This window comes from Oreochromis aureus, linkage group 6, assembly GCF_013358895.1.
Source record: "Oreochromis aureus strain Israel breed Guangdong linkage group 6, ZZ_aureus, whole genome shotgun sequence".
NCBI classification, from domain to species: domain Eukaryota; kingdom Metazoa; phylum Chordata; class Actinopteri; order Cichliformes; family Cichlidae; genus Oreochromis; species Oreochromis aureus.
The window spans coordinates 29785564-29805154 of NC_052947.1; the positions used below are offsets into that span (position 1 = coordinate 29785564).

At 38.9% G+C, this 19591-nt stretch overlaps 1 protein-coding gene across 1 annotated transcript; it reads right to left on the bottom strand.

Annotated features, from left to right (window-relative positions):
• Positions 1 to 413: 413 nt before the first annotated feature.
• On the bottom strand, positions 414 to 18120 carry cplx2l (complexin 2, like). The gene is made up of 4 exons (XM_031730952.2): positions 17916 to 18120; positions 16473 to 16556; positions 3364 to 3542; positions 414 to 2067 (listed from the first exon to the last, which is right to left on the bottom strand). Exons 2-4 carry the CDS (start codon positions 16501 to 16503, stop codon positions 1876 to 1878), a joined length of 402 nt encoding a protein of 133 aa, XP_031586812.1. The 5' UTR covers positions 16504 to 16556; positions 17916 to 18120; the 3' UTR covers positions 414 to 1875.
• Between the last annotated feature and the right edge of the window lie 1471 nt (positions 18121 to 19591).

Below are 19591 nucleotides of genomic sequence, written 5' to 3' on the forward strand. Positions count from 1 at the left end.
ATTTATCATCATTCATTTCAGTACAAGGTTATTCCAGTTAACTGGACTAAACTAAAAAGATTTTAGTTAATTGTGATAAAAAATAAAAATTAGACTTTAGATTGAAATTAAACTGATTCAGTAAAAGGACTAGATGTTAAAATCCCTGATAATTGTGGAATGGAAATGGAATTTTGTTATTACAAAAGTAACTAAAATGAAATAAAATTCAAGAAGGAAGGTCTTTAGTTTTTGTTAATTTGGTGAAATTTGTTAACACGGCAAACACAAACACATTTATATTCTATTATTGTACTGTTCAGAACATCTTAATTGTTTCAATCTAACAAATACTGCATGTATACTGAGACTGTAAAGTGCAACTTACCATCATGATTTAAATATGGAATATCACAAATAAGACAGCGACACGCTTTTATGTGTGAACAAAGTTTTTATTGAATCTCAGGCAGAAACATACATGATAAACCTTTATTGCTCATGGCATCCTGCATTGCCCTCATTGGACCATCATCACATCTAAGCCAACAATAAGAAACTGAATCAAGCATCACTTTAAATCTTCTTTGAAAACACACCTGTTTTTTTCTGTGTAGCTAAATTAGAAGGCAAACTGCAGTATTCACTGTGTGTCTGTGCGTATCGAGGGAAGGCGTTCTTTTTCTCACAAATCATTGTATAATGCGAAACCTAGTCTTATAATTCACTCTCAACTCAACGCTGCTTATTCAAAAACACATTTTTTATTCACACCGTTTTGTTATTATTCTTTCCCTTTTAATTGATCCTGATGGTAATAGTATATATGCTGTAAATTCTGGTTTTATGGCTGAAAGCTTAAGGTTTTTGGCTATTATATGAACAGCCAAGCAGTCATTTTTCATCAAAACAATAAAATAAAAAAAGGAAAACCCTGCAAACATGTAAATTAAACTTCCTGAAAGCATACATATTTATATATATATAATTTTTTTTAATTACTAATAATATTAACGGTTATATAGACATGAAAACACAGTCAAACTCAGGTGTTATTGCCATATTATTTTTTGCATGATAACAAAGAGGGTAAAAGGAGACCGAGATGATGGGAGCACATATTCACACGACTAACTCTTACAGACAAATGGCATGCAGGACGTGAAGAGACACAGAATGTGGGAATAGAAACATTTTAAACACTATACTACATGAAGGGCATTGTGGGAGTGTGTGAGGAAGGTAGACAACAGGTTTTACAGAGATTTTAACATTGTGTGCAAAAGGTTTCACATTAATTTTAGACAAGGCTGAACATAAAACGAGTTTTAGGAGCACACAAGAGTAGTCTTTAAAGTTCCTTTTTAAAATATGGCTTATCAAGTTATTACTTTTTTTCTTTTAAAGACAGACATACAGAATAATATTTTTTTAATATATAATATTTTTGATTGTTTTTTTGCCCACATGGAGGGTTGTTATGCACTGACTTATTTATGTACAAACTGAATGAATTAGGTGTACAAGGGTATTATTTTCCAGTGGTGCAAGAAAGCTTTTGCATCCCTTGCAGGAGACAGAAATGGGAGTTTAAAACTTCTCAGACTAGAAGGATAAACCGTCTAACAGTTGTCTTTGCCCTCTGCTTGCTGTTAGCTTTGTAACATAGCTAACGTTCACATGGCCGATAAGCCAGCCTAGCTTAGTCCAATGGCTGCAGTTCACACTGTTGGTGCATTACTTCATCACAAAACCTTGACTTGCCAAACAACATAACACCTTGCCAAAATTTAACTTCATGTTATTTGTTTAGATGTGTTTGAAAAAGGAGAAAAACCAAATGAAAGTAACTGTAGCCTGTGAACTAAGCTAGATAATGTTAGCTAGCTACCTAGCTTACTTCTTGAGCATGTCTTGCAGTGGGCCTGGCAGGTATTTCATCACTGTGTCCATGATGCTTTCTTCCTCCTCCTCATCACCACAGCCAGCTGGCACAGCCTTCTTAGGTCTAGTCAAGCTGCCCGCTGCAGGCTCCTCTTGGGCGGCTGCTGCCTCAGCCTCGGCCTCTTCACGCTTTTTCAAGCCATACTAGAGTTGAAACAGAAACACAAGTTTGAAGTATGACTGATTTGTGGGTTATTGCTTTTTGTTTATATGCTGATAAGAGTTCAAACAAATACGTTGCAAATTTGTATTTGACAAAAGCACACAAAGGAAAAAAAGCATCCATTTAAAAAAAAATGTTGCAATCAAAACATCATGGAAAAATAAGTATTATTGCGCTGTCAGCCAGCTTTTTAAAGAGTGAGTGCTTCTTGTGAATCACATTTTTATAGACGCCTACACACTGCATTTGTAAGATGCCATTTCTGGTTGACAAATGTCAGTCAAGTAATTTGGTAATCATAAAATAAAGCAGCTATGCACGTGACACTGCTAGCTCTGCCATGCTCCAGCGAGGACATGCACATAGTGTGGGCATTTTTCACACAATCTGGCACAAAGGAATGAAGCTGTGGAGGAAACTGACAGTATCCTTTTGGTGCCAAGCACTTTGGGAGCTGTTCCTCACTCTTTGTTTTCCTCCGGGAGAACTTAAGAAGTATAGACGAGGTGACGAGCCAAGGGAGGAGTGCTGCTTTTCAACCCGCTGAATCACAGTGGGCTGTTCCCTTCAGACCTGTCCCACCCACAGACTGCCTGCCTTTCACACTGCAGTGAAGTGGTTACACTGCAGCCACTGCAGTTTCAGCATCTCTACAGCCCTGACTAGTTTGTATAAAAGAAATACAGTGTGTAATCATGGAAAAAAGACAAACGTCCAAATAATGGCCTAATAATATATATGTATACGTTGCTTCAATTTTATCCTGGCTACCATTACTGTTTCTAAATCAATCCAGTCTCGTCTCATTTTACAACAGCTTTTTACTTCTCCACAGCTCCTTCCTGATCTTCTACTGATCTATTTCATGGGTACAAGAGCTTTAAAAATAGCACAAAGCAAGCACAACAATGTCACAGTAGTCTATTTTAAACAAGTTTTTTATATATATATAAATAAACAGTTGTGCTGTCAAGTCACCAAGATGAGAAGCCTTTAGAAGGTACGTGAAAAACAAAAAACAAAACAAAAAATCCAAGTTTCTCACATGAATGTCACAAAATTTTCCCATATGCAGCTCTCGCGCACTAAGCAGTGCTCATTGTATGAGATTATTTAATTCTGCATTAATTGTTTCTTTATTGTCTTTGTTTTGGTGGTTGTTTTCCTCACAAGACTGACTGACTTACTATAGTTCTGTTTGTTGGGCTGATAACTGTAAATTTTACTTTATGACACCTTAGTTAGGCACAGTGCAAAATCCATTTTTTTCATTATACCTTATCTCTGATGCCTTGCCTCATCGATTCCCTCTCAGCCTCCATCTTGGCATATTTGGCCTTCCTCTCCTCCTCCTGCTGCCTCAGTGCCTCCTGTCTCTCCTCCTCTTTTTTCGCTGCATCAGGGTCCTCTTCCTTTTCCTCCCCACCAAGCATTTTGCCAACATCAGGAGGGCCTCCTGAGAGACACGAAACAAAAAAGAAACACATTAGACACAACGACTGCTCCAGCAGGCTTTCAAGATTGAGCTGTCAAATTAGTTTGCGAGACACGAGATGACAAGCAGGTAAACTGACTGAATGAAATAGAGACAGATGTATTTCACAAACAGAGGTGCAACCTTCAGCATTTCACCTTAGAGCTATTATTATCTGCCAGTATCCAATGTTATTTGACGTCAAATGCGATAACATTTCAATTTTTGGTCTTTTGTTGGCCTTTTTCACTCATTATTTAATTTTCTTAAACACATACTGTCTGAGGAGTTGTTAATGGCACCTCTAATATGTTTACAAGCTGATTTCAACGATTCTTTTAGCGCGGCTCCTTTGCTGCCTGAGTTAGTTACAAGCATGGTTTAAAATGTGGTACTTCCAGCTACACCACAAAACCAAGGGCTTACCTTTACTCATGATTAGCTATGGACACCACAGTTCTTCTTATTAATCTAGCATGGCATCCACAAGGGCGCCCAATAAAAACAAGTACTCTACTGTAGTGTCTTCACAATTGGATGGTGCCCTTACATGTCGTGTCACAATGAAATGGAGGGAAATGGATGTCTGCATTGACCACAATGTTCACCCTCTGCTGGTGACACTTGGTTATTAATTCAGAACTCACAGTATGGCCCATTTTGCTTGATTTTGGGAAATTAAGCCAAAACATACCAGGCAAAGTCTAATTGAAAGACCAGTGCAGATGATGTGGCCCCAACAATCATCTGACTCATACAAAACTGAGACACATTTTGATGAAATGGACAGCAAAGTATACCCAAAAAGGCAGCAAAAAGGAACCTTATGCCTTGATCCTATTTAATACGGCTAGATAAGCATTTGCAGGTGAAAGTCCCTTGCAGATGAGATGAAAGATCATTAAAAGCCTTTGAATTTGCCTTTTCCTTCTAAATTCCAGTCTTCCACAGGGCTCTGTGCTGAAAGCAATGGATTTTATATTATACATGCTTCCCTGAAGTCATGTTATCATAAAACACTGGATACATGTTCACTATTATGCAGATGATACCCAGCTGTACTGATCTAAAAAGGCAGAAAAATGAGTTACTTCACGTGAATGGATGTCTTAAAGACACAAAGGTCTGGATGACCTATAACCTTCCCCTTCTAAATTAAAGCAAAACTGGGATTATTGAATTTGCCCCTAAAAATCTTGAATTGAATTTAATAAACTTCTCCTAATATACAAAGTTTTACAAAATCCAACAACATAGAAACCTCATAGAATCACATTATTTAAACAGAGCCAGACAGCACGTTTGCTTGTGGTTCCTAGAAGTTTAAAAATAAAACAGGAGGCAGAGTCTTCGGTTATCTGAGCGCTCTCCTATGGAACCATCTCCCAGCTTGTATTTGGGAAACAGACACGCTCTCTACTTGCAAAAGCAGGATTACAATTTTTCTATTTTTTCTTTTAGAGAAGCACATAGTGAGGGCTAGAGCAGGTGACCCTGACCTATCCCTTAGTTACTCTGCCTTATGCTGCTGGAAGATGACCCATGATGCACCGAAAATGATTTCCTTCAGCTAGTGAATGGCATGCCATGAAATGTAGTCTTTTCTCCCACAGTTTGTGTTTTGTCCTCGTGTCTCTATGCTCTCCTTGTTTCTCTTCTCTTCCCCCTCATCCCATAATCTGTCCCTAATGAGTTTGGTTGTGCTGGGAATCTTCATGTTGAAAAGGAGTTCTTTTGTCCCACTGTTGCCAAGTGTTGCTGCTTGGTAAATGCCTGATGGTTGAGTCCTTACCTTGCAATATAAAGCAACCTGAGTTGGTGCTATGTAAATACAACTGAACTGAATGGAATTCTGCATTAACTAAGTAGTTGAAATGTTAGTGACCCCAGTAATGGCTGCAGTCCTAACAAGTATCAAAGTGGAATTTGAAGAAAATAGATGATGTCAGATAGGCTATGGATCAAACGGTTTTTGCATAGCACACTCTCGATGTATACATTTATTTGCCAGATGACAGCATATGCTGTTTCTGCAACAATCAGAAACAAACAGGGGAAAAAAAACGTACTCAAGAGACTAACAGTATAATCAGTATGACACAGGATGAAAGAATGGTGACAGATTTCAGAGAGTACACAGTTCTGTATATTAAGGCATGAGCCTCTGAATATGCTTTACACAAATCTGCTTCCTGTGCCTGTCAGAGTTATACATCTAATAAAATAATACCTCCTTATTTCAGTACAGAAAATGTTGACTTCTGCAAACACGAATAATAGAAAACAGTAGAAACTGTCACCAAGCATCATGATATAAAAGATTAGGGGAAAAACCAGTGGTCTGAGGAATCTTGGCAAAGACGGGAGGAGATAAGTAGCGAGGAGGCGGAAAGAAGAACTGGAGAATAAGGAATCTGGGATATCAAGGCAGTCTACATCCATACATTTTGACAAAACAAGAAGGGAAGCAGGAAGAGTGTGATGAGAAGGAGAGAATCTGTCAAAAATAATCAAGCCCAATTTGCTGAAGTGTTCCAGTTAGTGGGATTATCCAACAGTTCATGTGAAGTTACAGTGTGACACAGAGAGAGGGAAAGTTGGAGAGGAAGCAATATGGAGAAAGTGCTGGATGAAGGAATAAGTTGTGTGAGAAAACAGTGAAGTAAACGAGAGAGTGAGGTTAGAGCGAAGAGTGGGATTGAAAAGATAAGAGGCAGGCAAGGACGTCTGACGAGAAAAATCAAGCAACCAAGACACGAGACTGACTACTCCTTCAGCCTTCCCCCGGTGCTGTTAGTTTTTCTGATTCATCAGCATAATAAATACAAACTGTAGCAAAATGTAGAGAGAGATAAAAGACATTTAAGGCAGAGGACGAGAAAAGATTAGTTGGCAATGGGCGAGCGCAAGGACGCTGAAGGACAGAAAATGAAAAACACATTTTTGTGTTGAGTAATTACCAAAACATAAATGACACAGTTCTTCTGCTCACATCTCAAACTAAACTGCATCAAATATTCAAACAGAATTTAGCATAAAACAAAGCAACCTGAGTAGTCACAAAGCACAAGTTTTAAAGGATGCCTGTATGTACATAAGCAAAAAAGGTTATCTATAACCTCAATAAAAATACATTTAAAAAGTCACATTTTTAATTTTAAGTCACATTTAATGCAACAGATTATACACATCATAAAACATATAATTTACAACTTATAGTCCTAAAATAGAAATAGGGTACGATTTAGCACAGAACTACTTTAACTGACAAGATGCTAACTTGAGTGTATTGAGTGTCCTCATTTTCTTGGTCAGATCCACTCCTCACTCGTGATTTAAATACCCAGGATGGCGATGGTAAAAATGCTCACAATAAGGCTTCAAAACAGGACCTCAGCTAAAGAACCGTGGCTACACACACGGTTTACATTCTGTCTGTGGTCGAAGCTTCACCCAGACTCAGTCAAATCACCACTTGAATTCAGAGGGACGTTAAGTATGCTGAAAGATCCCCTAGAAGAACACAATATCAAAATCTAAAAAGCTCTCCAGACACAATGAGGACGAGAGCGATTGAAAGACATCAGTCTTAGGAATGTTACAAGGCTATTTCTAAGGCTCTGGGGCTCCACAGACTCACAGAAACTTTATTACAAAGGAAGAAGACTTAAAACAGCTCAGGTTGCACACACACTGTGCCAGTGCTTATGTAAAAAAGTACACTCAACGGAATAAGATCCAACTTGTGTATGAAGTGGAACACATTAATGTTCTAAATGTTAAAAAACATAAAAATAAAATCTATAACAGGGGAGGAAAAGTTTTCTAACCCTGGAGCTACACCTCCTACGGCTGGTTTCACACACTTATACTTTGCTAGGCTTGCAAAAGTAAGGGATTGACAACTGGAGAACTAGTAATAGCTCTAGCCAGGGGCTAGGAAAGAAGACTGTAATCTCAAGACAGTTTGAACAGGTGTTGTATGGGAAGTGTAGAGCAGCAAAGCTACAATTATTAACAAGCTCAGTGGTTCTCAGACTTTTTCCCACTGCAGAGGCTGAAAAAGTTCATACTCCAAATTCCTTCAGTTCTATCATTCAATTAGAATAACAAGAATCCAAACTGAATTTCAGTGACGTTTACGTCACCTATTAGTTTACTGCATCAGGAAACTCGTTTTTCTTTTTCCATCTATACAAATTATGTTCATGCAAGTTCGTTTCACTCCATATCTGTGTTCCCTGCTTATCCACACCCAACCAGCAGTGAGTTTATTCTCAACCAAGATATTAATCAATGTATCAACAGCATTAATGAGCCACTTATATTAAACTGAAAAGGACAGAGAAATCCTATACAGAATAAATTTTATTAAAGAGAATAAATTCAGAGGGAAGGAAAGAAATACAAGGTAAAGTGAGGTATTAGCTGCATCAGCACTGGATGAGTAGCACATAGAAGCCAACACAGCAACATCTGGCAGAGCATGCTATGCTTGCTCCTTTCAAGTCTGCATCTGTATCACACAGTGAAAGAGAGGGAGGCTACAGCTAAAGTCCTTAGGTGTCAACATATATGGTCAAACGAGGTTTTGCATGGTTATGCAATTTCTTTTTATATGTCTTTGAATGCAAGTGCACATTTCATATACTAAAATGTGCACACGATGATAAACATTGTATTGCTTTCATATGTGCTGAGAAAAGGTACCATTTAAATGGTAAATGGACCAGCAGGTATAGAATATATAGTACTTTTATCTAACATTCACACACACACACACACACTCAAATGGATGCACTGGTGGTAACTCGGGGTTCCGTATCTTTCCCAAGGATGCTTCACCGCATAGATTGGAGGAACTAGGGATCAATCAGCCGACCTTCCAATTAGTAAAGAACCTGCTGTATTAAGTTAAGAAATTTTGAATGTTACCAGCCCAGACAACGATTACTGTTAAATGAAACACTACTATTCTTTGACCACTGGTTTAGTCAGGAAAAAGGCACTGCACTATGCGAAACTATGGAGACGGAAATAAATGTTTACATGAATCGATACTGTCAGTGTCAGAAAATCCCAGATAAACATGGACTTCAAGATCAGCTTATGGCCCAGATCTGGAATATTTCCAACAGAAGCTGTGTAAACAACACTGCTGAATCCTGTCAGTAATGCAATTACTCACAACTAGTTGAGCCTCACTGTCAAATAATTCCCTAGGAAAACACGGTGAAAAGGGTCCTCAGCTCTTATTTTAACAACACTAAATCAAACCAAAATAAACTTGGTCTGGTTTCACAAAATCCTATTTGTGCATTCAGATCATATTTGTTTAAATAGAATAAAGGATGATAGCTTTAAAACTGAGCAATGAGTCTGGCTGTTGTTTTGTAAGCCATTTGCCACAGATACATTTACGCCCTTTTAAACCAAAGTAAATTTATTTAGCTTGCTCTTATCACAAAGCTGTGGTGAGCTATGTTTTTCAATTAAAATCAGTAATATAAGCCACTTTATCCATAACAGACATAAACATGCCCTGCTGTGCTGTGCCATTGGATATTGTAGATAATCTTGCTATTGACCACACCGAAAATACAATTCCAAGATAATCCAAGTACAACATTTTAAATCATTTTCCTGCATCACTTCTCTTTTTTAATTAATGTGCTATGATTTCTTTCCTCCATGTTTGGGCATTTCCTGCTTAATAAGAAGTGTCATTTCTTTAATCCCTTCCTTCTAAAAGTTCTTCAGTAAATCTTTGTTAAATCCAAAGTCTTGAGGGAAAGTGGCAAAGAAGACTAACCTTAGCTAACTCTCACAGAGCTTCAACTTTTGACAGAATCAGATAAACAGTACTTATCTCTCTTTTCCCACTCAAAGTTCTCAGGCAAATCCCCTCTAAGCCCAATGTGTGGTGAGAAAGTTCGCAAGTGTGCTGTAAAGATTTCCAGCAAGTTTGGCCTTTGGGCTACAAGTCATTGTCTCAACAGCTTTGTGAGACGGTGGAGGAGATGGTGGTGAGCATGTTGACTGTGATTTTGATATTTTTTTAGCCTACTAATTGGTAGCAGCTTTAATGTCAGCTTTTATTCCTCTCTCAAAAGTGTCCCAAGAAAACATCTCCACGCCATTATACCAACAGCAGCCTGACCGCTGCAGCTAAAGTCAAGACTCATCAGACCAGACCAACTTTCAGTAGTCTAATTTTGGTTAGCCCATGCAAACTCTACTCTCAGTTTCCTGTTTTTAGCTGTCAGGACTGGCAGCCGGTGTCGTCTTGTTCGCTGTTCAACATGTGTGTTCTTCTGCATTCCTTCGTTTTAAGGTGGTTATTTGAGTTACTGTTGCCCACCCATCAGTTCAAAGCAGTCTAACATCTCCTCTACCACTCACTGGATATTTTTTGCCTTTTCAGATCATTGTCTGTAAATCATAGAGATGGTTGTGCTGGAAAATCCCAGCAGATCAGCAGTTTCTGAAATACACAGACCTCCATTACCTTTCTGTCACCCTTCTTTTCATTCTGGTTCTCGATTTCAACTTTTGCAGGTCGTCTTGAAAATTTCCACATGCCTAAACATACTGAATTCCTGCCATGTGATTGGCTGATTAGATAGCTGCGTTAACAAGCAGTTGAGCTTGTGAGCTGTCTTCTAAGCAAGTTTGTGCAAGAACTGAGATTCATTCTGAAGGTGGCATGGCCATTTCAGCACAGGAAAAAGGGTATTAGTAAAAAAAAATGCTGCAGCAGCATGTAACATTGCACTCTTCAGGATATTAATTAGAAAAGTGATAATTTCTCTGAATTTGCCTTTCTCTGAACCCCTCCCCCGTCTCTCTCTTTCACTTACCATGCCTTACATGGTTGAATAATTTAGTTGTTGAATCTGGGTCTACCAAACAGACATGCAGTCACGCACACCTTGCACTCCAGCAAAAGCTCAAGGTCACTTTTGGAAATGATTTGATTTCTTGGAGTTAACACAAGAAGAAAATGGGAAAATTATGTGTGGGTGTCAGCTGTAGACCTCCACACCAATCAAGTAATGAAGGCCTCGCTCCCTTTGCCAATCATATTAGAAGCCTGCTAAATGTGATTATCTCTACTTTGAGGCGATGGGGTGAGCAAGCAAAATCTCAAGGTGTCGTTTCTGTTCACTCCACCTCAAATACCACAGTTTTGTCAGACTTAACTAATAAAAATGTCTTATGATCACATTTATGTGTTAGAGTAAATAACTAAATATTATTAAAGCAGAGAAACGATGGGGTGTTCAGATTTTTACCAGGAAAAACAGTAGCATGTTCCCATTTTGTTTACAATATATAGAACACTAATTTGCTGAAGCAGTAAATTCTTTGCAGTTTTTAGCCAACAGTTAGCAGTCTGTGTGTAAGCGTGTTTGATCATGGTAAAATGTGGTCTTGGAGTCTTTTACTGCAGCAGGAACTATCAGATATGTGATGAAGAAATTATTACTGGGTGCTCATGGGTCAGAAGATGGTATCTAGCCTTAATGGTTTCCAGACAACAGCAGAAATGAGCGATTCAGCTATGCTGGCATACTTATCTTTTAATTTAATGATGAAGGAACTGTGTGTATTTAATTATGAGACATTATTCATGTCATGGTCTCGGGTCTTTGACCAAGCATTTCAAGTTTGGGACTGAGTCTGATTTCTTAGCTCCAGCTTTTGGTTATAGTTTGATTTTCATTGTTTTCATTAGTCTATAGCCTTCTGGTTTTTCCATATTATTGTCATGCCTCAGTGTTTAGTTTCTTTGTTCTTGATATCTTTTTTATTTTACCTTGTTTATTCCCGCCCGCCTGAGTTCCCCATGGGTTATTGTAAAATTTTTCATCACTATTGGCGATTTCCTGTTTGGTTGCTTCCCGTGTTATTTGAAAAATCATATGTTCCTTGCGCTTTTTTTTTTATATATATATATAGGAGTATATAGGCCCAGTCTGTTCTTTTCTCCTTTGTGGGAGCATCTGTTTAACCTCCCTTGTGTTTCTAGTCAGTCTTACATTATGTTTTACCACCTGTTCATGGATTTTTGCCATTCATGGACTTTGATCTTCACCCAAACAAAGGTCAGCTTTTCTGTTCATCGGTTTCACATGCAAGTCTCCGTATCATTCACAACATCTGACAAATAAAACATAATACTCAATATTAAGCATGTGCTCTATTTAATTTCCAATTCCTGCCTTTTAGTCTTTGGGTGTCATATTGATAAATTCCACTGTGCCCATTCAATTAGTTGTCTACTGTCCTACTGCAAAGTCCCCCAAAACAGATCTTCAAAGCTGGCCTTCAGGTGTTTTTGAACGTCACACCTGTAAAGTTTCATGACTGTGTTTTGCACACTTGGTGCCACCAACAGACAAACATATAAACTCTAGTGTACACGAATTGCAAAATTCTGTGTAAAGACAATCTTCTTGGCACATCTAACCTTCCCATAGCTGAACAAATGGAAAAAATATAAAACTTGCGTTAACGTGCATTAAATGAGTAATTAAATGTGACTATTGACTAGACGATTGGACTTCTGACTTTTCTGCAGATGCAGCAGTCGTGGTGTCACTGCTGTTGCCTGAGGCCTTCAGAGTTTGATTGAGCTCCAGACCTTGGGACTAAATGACTAGGGCATTTAACAGCTTCCCATTCTGTCAAACTAACTTGAACTTTTAGTTAGGAGTCAGGAGGTGCCAAGTCAGCATCCAAGCACTCAGAGGTCGAAGCAATCACTTAACAAGGAGACAAAAGTGGATCCGGTATTTTAAGATTGAAAGCAAAAGTTGCATTACTCTGTACCATAGCTCAGAACTAGCAACAGATCTTCACTGATGAATAATAATAAAATCTAATCTAAATGCATAATTTTTTGTTTCCATAATGGAGATTTTTAGGATGCTGTGGGCTTTTAAACTGTAGTCCAAGAAGCTCGAGGTACTGTATAATTCTCTATAAGTGTAGTTTATATTTTCATGAAAATAGCTGAATCAGCAAAAAGCATTCTCGGCCTCTCTTTACGTGCCCATGGATAGGATTTATAATGACTTATTAAAGACAAGATATGTGCAGATTACTGCGCTTGTTCTTCAACTTGTTGTTGAAATGTTCTTGAAGACTCTCCTGCACCAGTTTCTTTCTATGAAGAACAAAATAAAACAAATTAATCACTGAGAGATAATCTGGAATTTTTAAATGATATAAACAAGCCTAAACATACCTGTTCAAGTGGTTCTAAGCACCACTCATCTGTACGTGCCCATCCGTGCATGCCATTTTACTCTGAGAAGTTCCTAAGTTGGATTAAAATATGGAGTCTTGTTTCATCTCATTACATCTTGTTCTTTTCTTTGTATTTCTTTTGCTTCTTAGTAAGACGGAAATTTATAAAAAAACAAAGGAGAATTATTGTATTTTAAAATGTCTGCATCACCAAGCAGGTGCCTACAATTTTTTCAATTACAGTGTTTGTATCCCATCTAGTAGCTTTCTGCAGCTTGCACACAGCAACAGTATAAAAATACATTGGTAGGATTTCTTTTTTTTTTGTAGTTGTTGTGTGAGGAAAAATAATATGTCTGGGCTTCGCGTGACCAGCGGTGTCGATTGTGGCAAATGCAGCAAACTACCCAGCACTCTTCAAGCTTTGGATCTTAGTCCTGCTGAATCATCACAGTTAAACATCGCTCTGTTTTCTTTCAAGTATCTGTAACTAAAGAAGCCTTGGAGGATTACTTAATGCACTGGCAGCATCCTCTGTCACACAGACTCTCATCCGCACATCGCCAAACATACTCAGCAAAACACTCAGTGACAGGATAGCAAATCCAAAAACAGGTAAAAAAAAAAAAAAAAAAATCATCACTGGATGGAAACGAATGCTGTAGAAACTAGCTGCACCTCTTATATTTTCAAATGAAGAAATACTGCTTGATTTATTCTGTTTTCTATTTCTCAGCAAGCTACCTTTCTGCAGATTGTTTAAATTGTTTTGTTGAGGTTGTCTGAATATTGACTTAAGGAGAAAAAAAACAGTCATAAATAAATGGAGGTCATATAAATGTTTCTATCAGGTGTTTTTCAGTGTGAGTATACATGCTAGTGTGGATAGTAGGGGTCAACACTAACAAGAACACGGTAAAATTTGTGCTCCACATAAATTTAAGAGATAATTGATCTTAAGGCCCCAGTAGCACGTTTGGGTCCCTGCTATTTTTACACTATAAACACCCCTGTGTATATAAACAGAATGAAAATCTTCATCCATTTTCTACCACTAATCCATTTTCCAAGGTCTCAGCAGAAGTGCTCAGAACGTTTTCTCCCTAGCCACCTTTTCCAGCTCTTCTGAGGGGACACCAAAGCTTTCCCAAGCCAGAGTTCCCTGGGTCTCCTTAAGGTTGCCCATGACTACACAACCTCTCCGAGTCAGCATTGTTGAGGCGTTCTAATCAGATGCCCAAGATACCTCAGCTAGATCCATTCTGAGACCCTTCCAAAGCCCATAACCCTATCTCTAATGGTGCCCCTAAACAGCTGATGAATGGTAAATGGACTGGCTCTTATATAACACTGTTCTACTCAAAGCACTTTTAACTTCCAACATGGTGAATGAGTTACTTGTAAGCGTATTTCCTCAACAGCACCACAAGATGTTCCCTCTAGTCTGGTGCTATGAAGACCAGGCTTTTGTCGAAGTCTCCATTTTGACATCCAGGATATTTCTAGCCTAACAAGCTATGCCACATCCCATGCTAGGCAGGCTAGCCTAAACATGTGTTGGTAGTTTTACATTGACACCATTTCACATTACAGGTTGTGCATCCTGACCATTTAATAGGATATGTTTAAGCCTGAAAGTCATTGTTTGACAGCTCCACACATAGCAGGGGGGGCTGGGAGCAGTGTGCTGCTGCACCAGTTGACAATGTTGAAAAGGATGACAAAATTGAAATCAGGAACAGTGATATTTATGGCACGGTCAGCATTTTGATTGATATTTTCCCTAATATCTCATTAAGCACAGTGCTGCACAGATTAATTTTAGAACTAATGTCGGTGCTTGATGAAACATCACGAGATGCTGAAAAAAAAGTAACCTAACGCACACTCTGGAGATCATGTCATAGAAATCCACCCAGTAGTAATGGTCATATTTCAGTCTCAATTAGACACCCAGCTGACCAACATTGTAAGAAATTGCTAATTAATAAAACATGTTATTCTGTTTCTTTTCTTTTTTTTATTTCATAGCTGCCACTGAAGCCTCAGGGAAATGTGAGAAGGGAGAGAGGGGTTTGACACATAACAAAGGTCACTGGTTGGAATGAAACCACAAACACTGAATAGCTCAGACTCAATGATCCAACTTAATTAATTAAATAATATTTCACAAATATTGATTGACTGATTTTCAGGCTCTGAGCATCAGATTGATAGCTGAGCTCATTGATTAACTGGCTAACTGGCTTGCCTCCTTCATTAACCTTTCACCCCCCCTTAGGGAGCTTTAATGATGTTTTGCACTGTCAATACTTTGTGGACATTTTCGTGGAAAGAGGTCACTGTGTCCAGACTGGAACTGCAGTTTGTGTAACATGCAAAGGCATTAACAGCAATGTATCCCAGACGGAATAATTATTAAATATTAAACATGACACCCGTCCTGATAATCGTCAAACTTTGTTCATCCTGCATCCTCACTCTCTCACCTTTCTCTCACATATACAACAAGGATCTGTTCACGCAAACAGGCCTTTGCATTCACTGTAATTTATCTTTTTTAAGGTGCACACATCTATATAACACACTACCCTGCCCCTGCACTGGCAGAGTACACAGATAAACACCCACACTGTCAAATCTATTCCCAATGTCTGCAGGGGGAGTGCAGCCCAACCTATGCAGAGCAAAACTACATCCAGTGCAGTGCAGTTGATTTAAGAATTCACAGCACAGCTGCACGGCACAGGAGCTATGCAGAACAAGGCAGCGCTTGCATCCTTTGCATCCCAATGAGGAGTTGGGGCTATGCTTTAACTCCAGCTGTAACTGCCTAACATCTCTGTAACCTGGACAACAGCTCAACATCATGCACGACTGACCAGGTATGAGTGAAACCGCTGCATTGTAGCTACTGGTACAACTTTCCTGCCCTTCACCTTGAAGCTATAGCTGACGAGAAGGATGAATTACAGCGCTATAATGAGGATTAATTAGGGGGCAAATAATAGCTGAGATAATATTCTAAGGGATAATACCTGAAGGCTTTAAAGGACAAAAGTCAGCTATAATTCTTGGCAAAACCGCCCTTCTCTATCTCTCTCGCCTCGCCTCAAAAGGTGCCACTGGTTGGACTTGAAAAGCCGAGTCTGCTTGGGTATTAAAATCATGTGAAAACCTAATGCATTAAAATCAACCTACAGTAAGGCTGCCTCCGTCCTCAGAAGGTGACATTTTGAAGATACGCGGCTTTTTCACTTGACAGACGTATTATTAGTATATGACTAGATCTATCACTGCTGCTGCTGCCGTCCTATTTCATCTGCAGCGGTCCTTATCCTGGTTCCAGACTGATACGCTGGCCATAAAAACAAGGTTAAAACACTCAGCAGTTCTTGACAATAATGAAGCACTGGCCAACAGGATGCAGTTATTGAAACAAGTTATGTTGCAGCATTGGAGGTTTAAAAAATAGCTGGCATAAAACAAAGAGGAAATATGATGCTATAGAGAGTAGTTTGATGTTGGATGCAGTCCAGTGTCTCCATAACTATGAGGCCAGTACCAGTATACTGCTGCTACTGCCGCCAAGCATCCCGTTAAATCCTTTACGCTGCAGTGCTGTTAAATCAACCTCACGCCAGGCAGTCTACTCACCTCCCAGCGCAGCTTTCATTACAAAATTCATGACGAAGCAGTTCTGTGTTCTCCTCCTTCAGTGGTCGCGTTACAGGGACAGACCTGCAGCCAGGGAGACAGAATACACAAGCTGTGACTGTAGGAACACCACTGTTTCACTCCAGTGATTCTTACACAAGTTTGATGGGATGGGTTTGGGGTGGGGGTAGAAATGACGAGGCACAATGCGGACACAACACGATGTTCAGACGGAGATCCTTGTTTGGTAAAGGAGTCACTCTAAAGAGAATATCTTCATATTTAGTAGCTCTCTGGAATTTTATTTCCATTAGCTGCGCTATACATGTACATAAACCATCTCAAAATGTGAATAAAATAGGGAATAGTTAAACTTCGAGCGGTTAAAACATCTTTACCCTTCAGGATAACACTGTGTCCTGAGTTTGGTTGAGGCACCTGTGCCCTCAATTTACAACTGCGCTCTGTCTTGTGCAAATTTATGCTGACACTGCTGGGCTGCCTGCGATTTGTCTTCATGGAAATAACTCCCAGAAGCAGAGGGAAACAAACACAGGGTCAAAGATGAGCAAACCTAGGCACAATTTGTGTCAGTGCATGGGTCTTAGAAAGCTTGACCATGCTGCTTTTAATATGCATTCTGCAGATTTCTTATAGTACGTCTGATTCTTATTTGTGAGTATATTGGTAACTGTGGCGTTTTACTGCATGTCTTATTCCTATAATAATCATTTACATTGGATTTGTAGGTATTCAGAACAAATCAACAGTTCATTTATAACTTTATAAAGACAAAGGCGATGATTCTCTACGCTGCTGCCGAGGGGCTCATAACTGGATCGTGCAAACGTCAAGATAATTTGTAGTCATTTCAAAAGATTATAATGTCCCAAAGACATTTCTACAGGATTCAAAGCCTGTGTTAAATCCCCTTTTAGGACATAACCATGTAAAGTTCTGCAGCATTCGCACCATCCCACTGACACTGCAATACACACTATAGCAGAATAAAAAAAAAAATCCACTTGAGAACTTGCTGCACGGTTGCGGCATCGCTCTTTCGTCATTTTATGCTCAGATGCTCATATCATTTCCTGGATTCCTTCCTCTTCATCAGTCTCCTTAGCTGCAGCTTTTTCTTTCTCCTCGTATGAACCCTTGCAGTTAACACTGTATTATTATCTGCAGCATTTCGCCACAGTTCATGCACAGAATGTACTATCTACTCTACAAGCTTAGAGCGATGCATCCCCTACTCTTTTCAGGGGGCACAACTTACACACATGCCAGTTTTTTTTTGTTTCTTTGTTATTTTTTGTTGTTGTCCTTCAGTGGACGGAAGCATCGGCATCTTGTACCAAGTGCCCGGACCTATCACGCACCCTGTCCCGTACAGCGAAGCCACACGTCAACATCCCAGTGGTTGCTCGGGACATCCTTTACCTTGTTTTTGATCCTCGTCCAAGTCCCTTCTAAAAGCTTCGTCGCGGTGTTAAAATCTTCTCTCCTTCAAAGGGAAGGCGCAAAATACAAGCCGTGTGTCTTAAAGGCTGGCTTGTGTCTTTCTCCGTGTCTCACCGCTCACGCTCTCAGTTTGCGGACATGCCGGGCTGCAGCGGTGGAGGAAGAGAGACTATTCCTGCAGGACGAGGGAAGAACATGCAGAGGGAAGGGGAGGGGGCAGGAGGGATGCTCATGAATCTAATCCGGGCTAACTGGAGCTTCTATCTAGTTTCCAAACTCCATTTATTTTTCATTATAACAACGTTAAAAACTATCAGTAACAGTAAGTAACAAGAGCGCCTTAATTACCCAGTACAACATGCAAGAAGTAGGCTATAACAGCTTTGGTTCTTTACCTCAGATATTCTCACACCTCTGAACTGATTAGCTCTTGATTCGTTATTATTCACAATTCAAAATTCGTATTTTTATTGTCTCTTTATAGAGAACGTAATCATAATGTAAATAATACGGCACAGGAAATGGTTAACATAAATAAGTCATACATAGATAAATACAAACTGACCTCAATTGAAATGACCAGTTTTTAACACAAAAGAAACATGCTCCAGATTTGTTTGTTAGTATTTATGAATTCACATTATACAAAGTTCATAATAATAATAATAATAATAATAATAATAATAATAATAATAATGATGATAAATGAATAACAAAAGCTATAACGAGATACTTAACGGGTGTTATTGTGAAGACTGCCGTTATTATGACGTCTTCCGTCATTGTCTGCAAATCAGACTGTTTGTTGAAAGTTTTGTTTTTAGTGAGTTAAGCCAGATCTTTCGTATCAGTTGTTTACTGTCATGATGATGCTGAAGGAGTCCTCATATTATTTCCCTTATACACTGTGTTACAGTACTACAGACTAGCATTTATATAACACTTTTGTGATCTTACTAACTATTAAAAAGGTTTTAAGCCACATTTCACACGTGATCATACGGTGCCTTATTCTGATTTGTGACCCTATACACTTTAAACATTTTATCTGCTTCTCATCCATAATCAGTTTAGGGTTAACAGTTAACCCAGCTGCATGTCTTTGGACTGTGGGAGGAAGCTGGAGCTCCTGGAGGTAGCAACAACATAACATACAATTTAAAACTGGAACTTTTCACTGTGCACTGTCCACGCCAGTTTATGTAGTACTATGGATTTAAAGATACAGGACAACAGGTAAAGTAACAAGTAAAACATGTTGTAAAATATGTCAACCTTAGACAGGTTAGAAATACCTGTTTTTGGTATTTCTAAGATAGAAATACCAAAAACTGCACTTCCTAGAATAGTCATTTTAAGCTTGCTCAAAAAGCACAAACACAAATATGGCCAGATCCTCCACATATTTCTGACACTGCCTCCTGGTCTCACTCCATAGCTGCAACATGCAGACAACGCTCTGTGTAGGCTCTATGTAGGAACTCCAACTCACAACCATGCAGGGCCTTCAAGAAGTCTATGTTCCAGTTTTGATGAGATAAATTTTAGTATCTGTTTCTTTGCAATGCACTCCAAAAAACAAAAACAAAACAAGATGTCAAGGGTTATAAAGCTAAATATGTATTTGTTAGTGTCAGTGGCTAGCTGGCAGGTGT

Bases quoted from the DNA above. Each gene is read 5' to 3' on its own strand.
- cplx2l (XM_031730952.2), bottom strand. From the start codon at position 16,503: ATGAATTTTGTAATGAAAGCTGCGCTGGGAG. The intron at 3,543-16,472 runs GTGAGTAGACTG...CGTGTCTCTCAG, and splicing joins AATGAAAGCTGCGCTGGGAG to GAGGCCCTCCTGATGTTGGC. The intron at 2,068-3,363 runs GTATAATGAAAA...TTTCAACTCTAG, and splicing joins GGCAAGGCATCAGAGATAAG to TATGGCTTGAAAAAGCGTGA.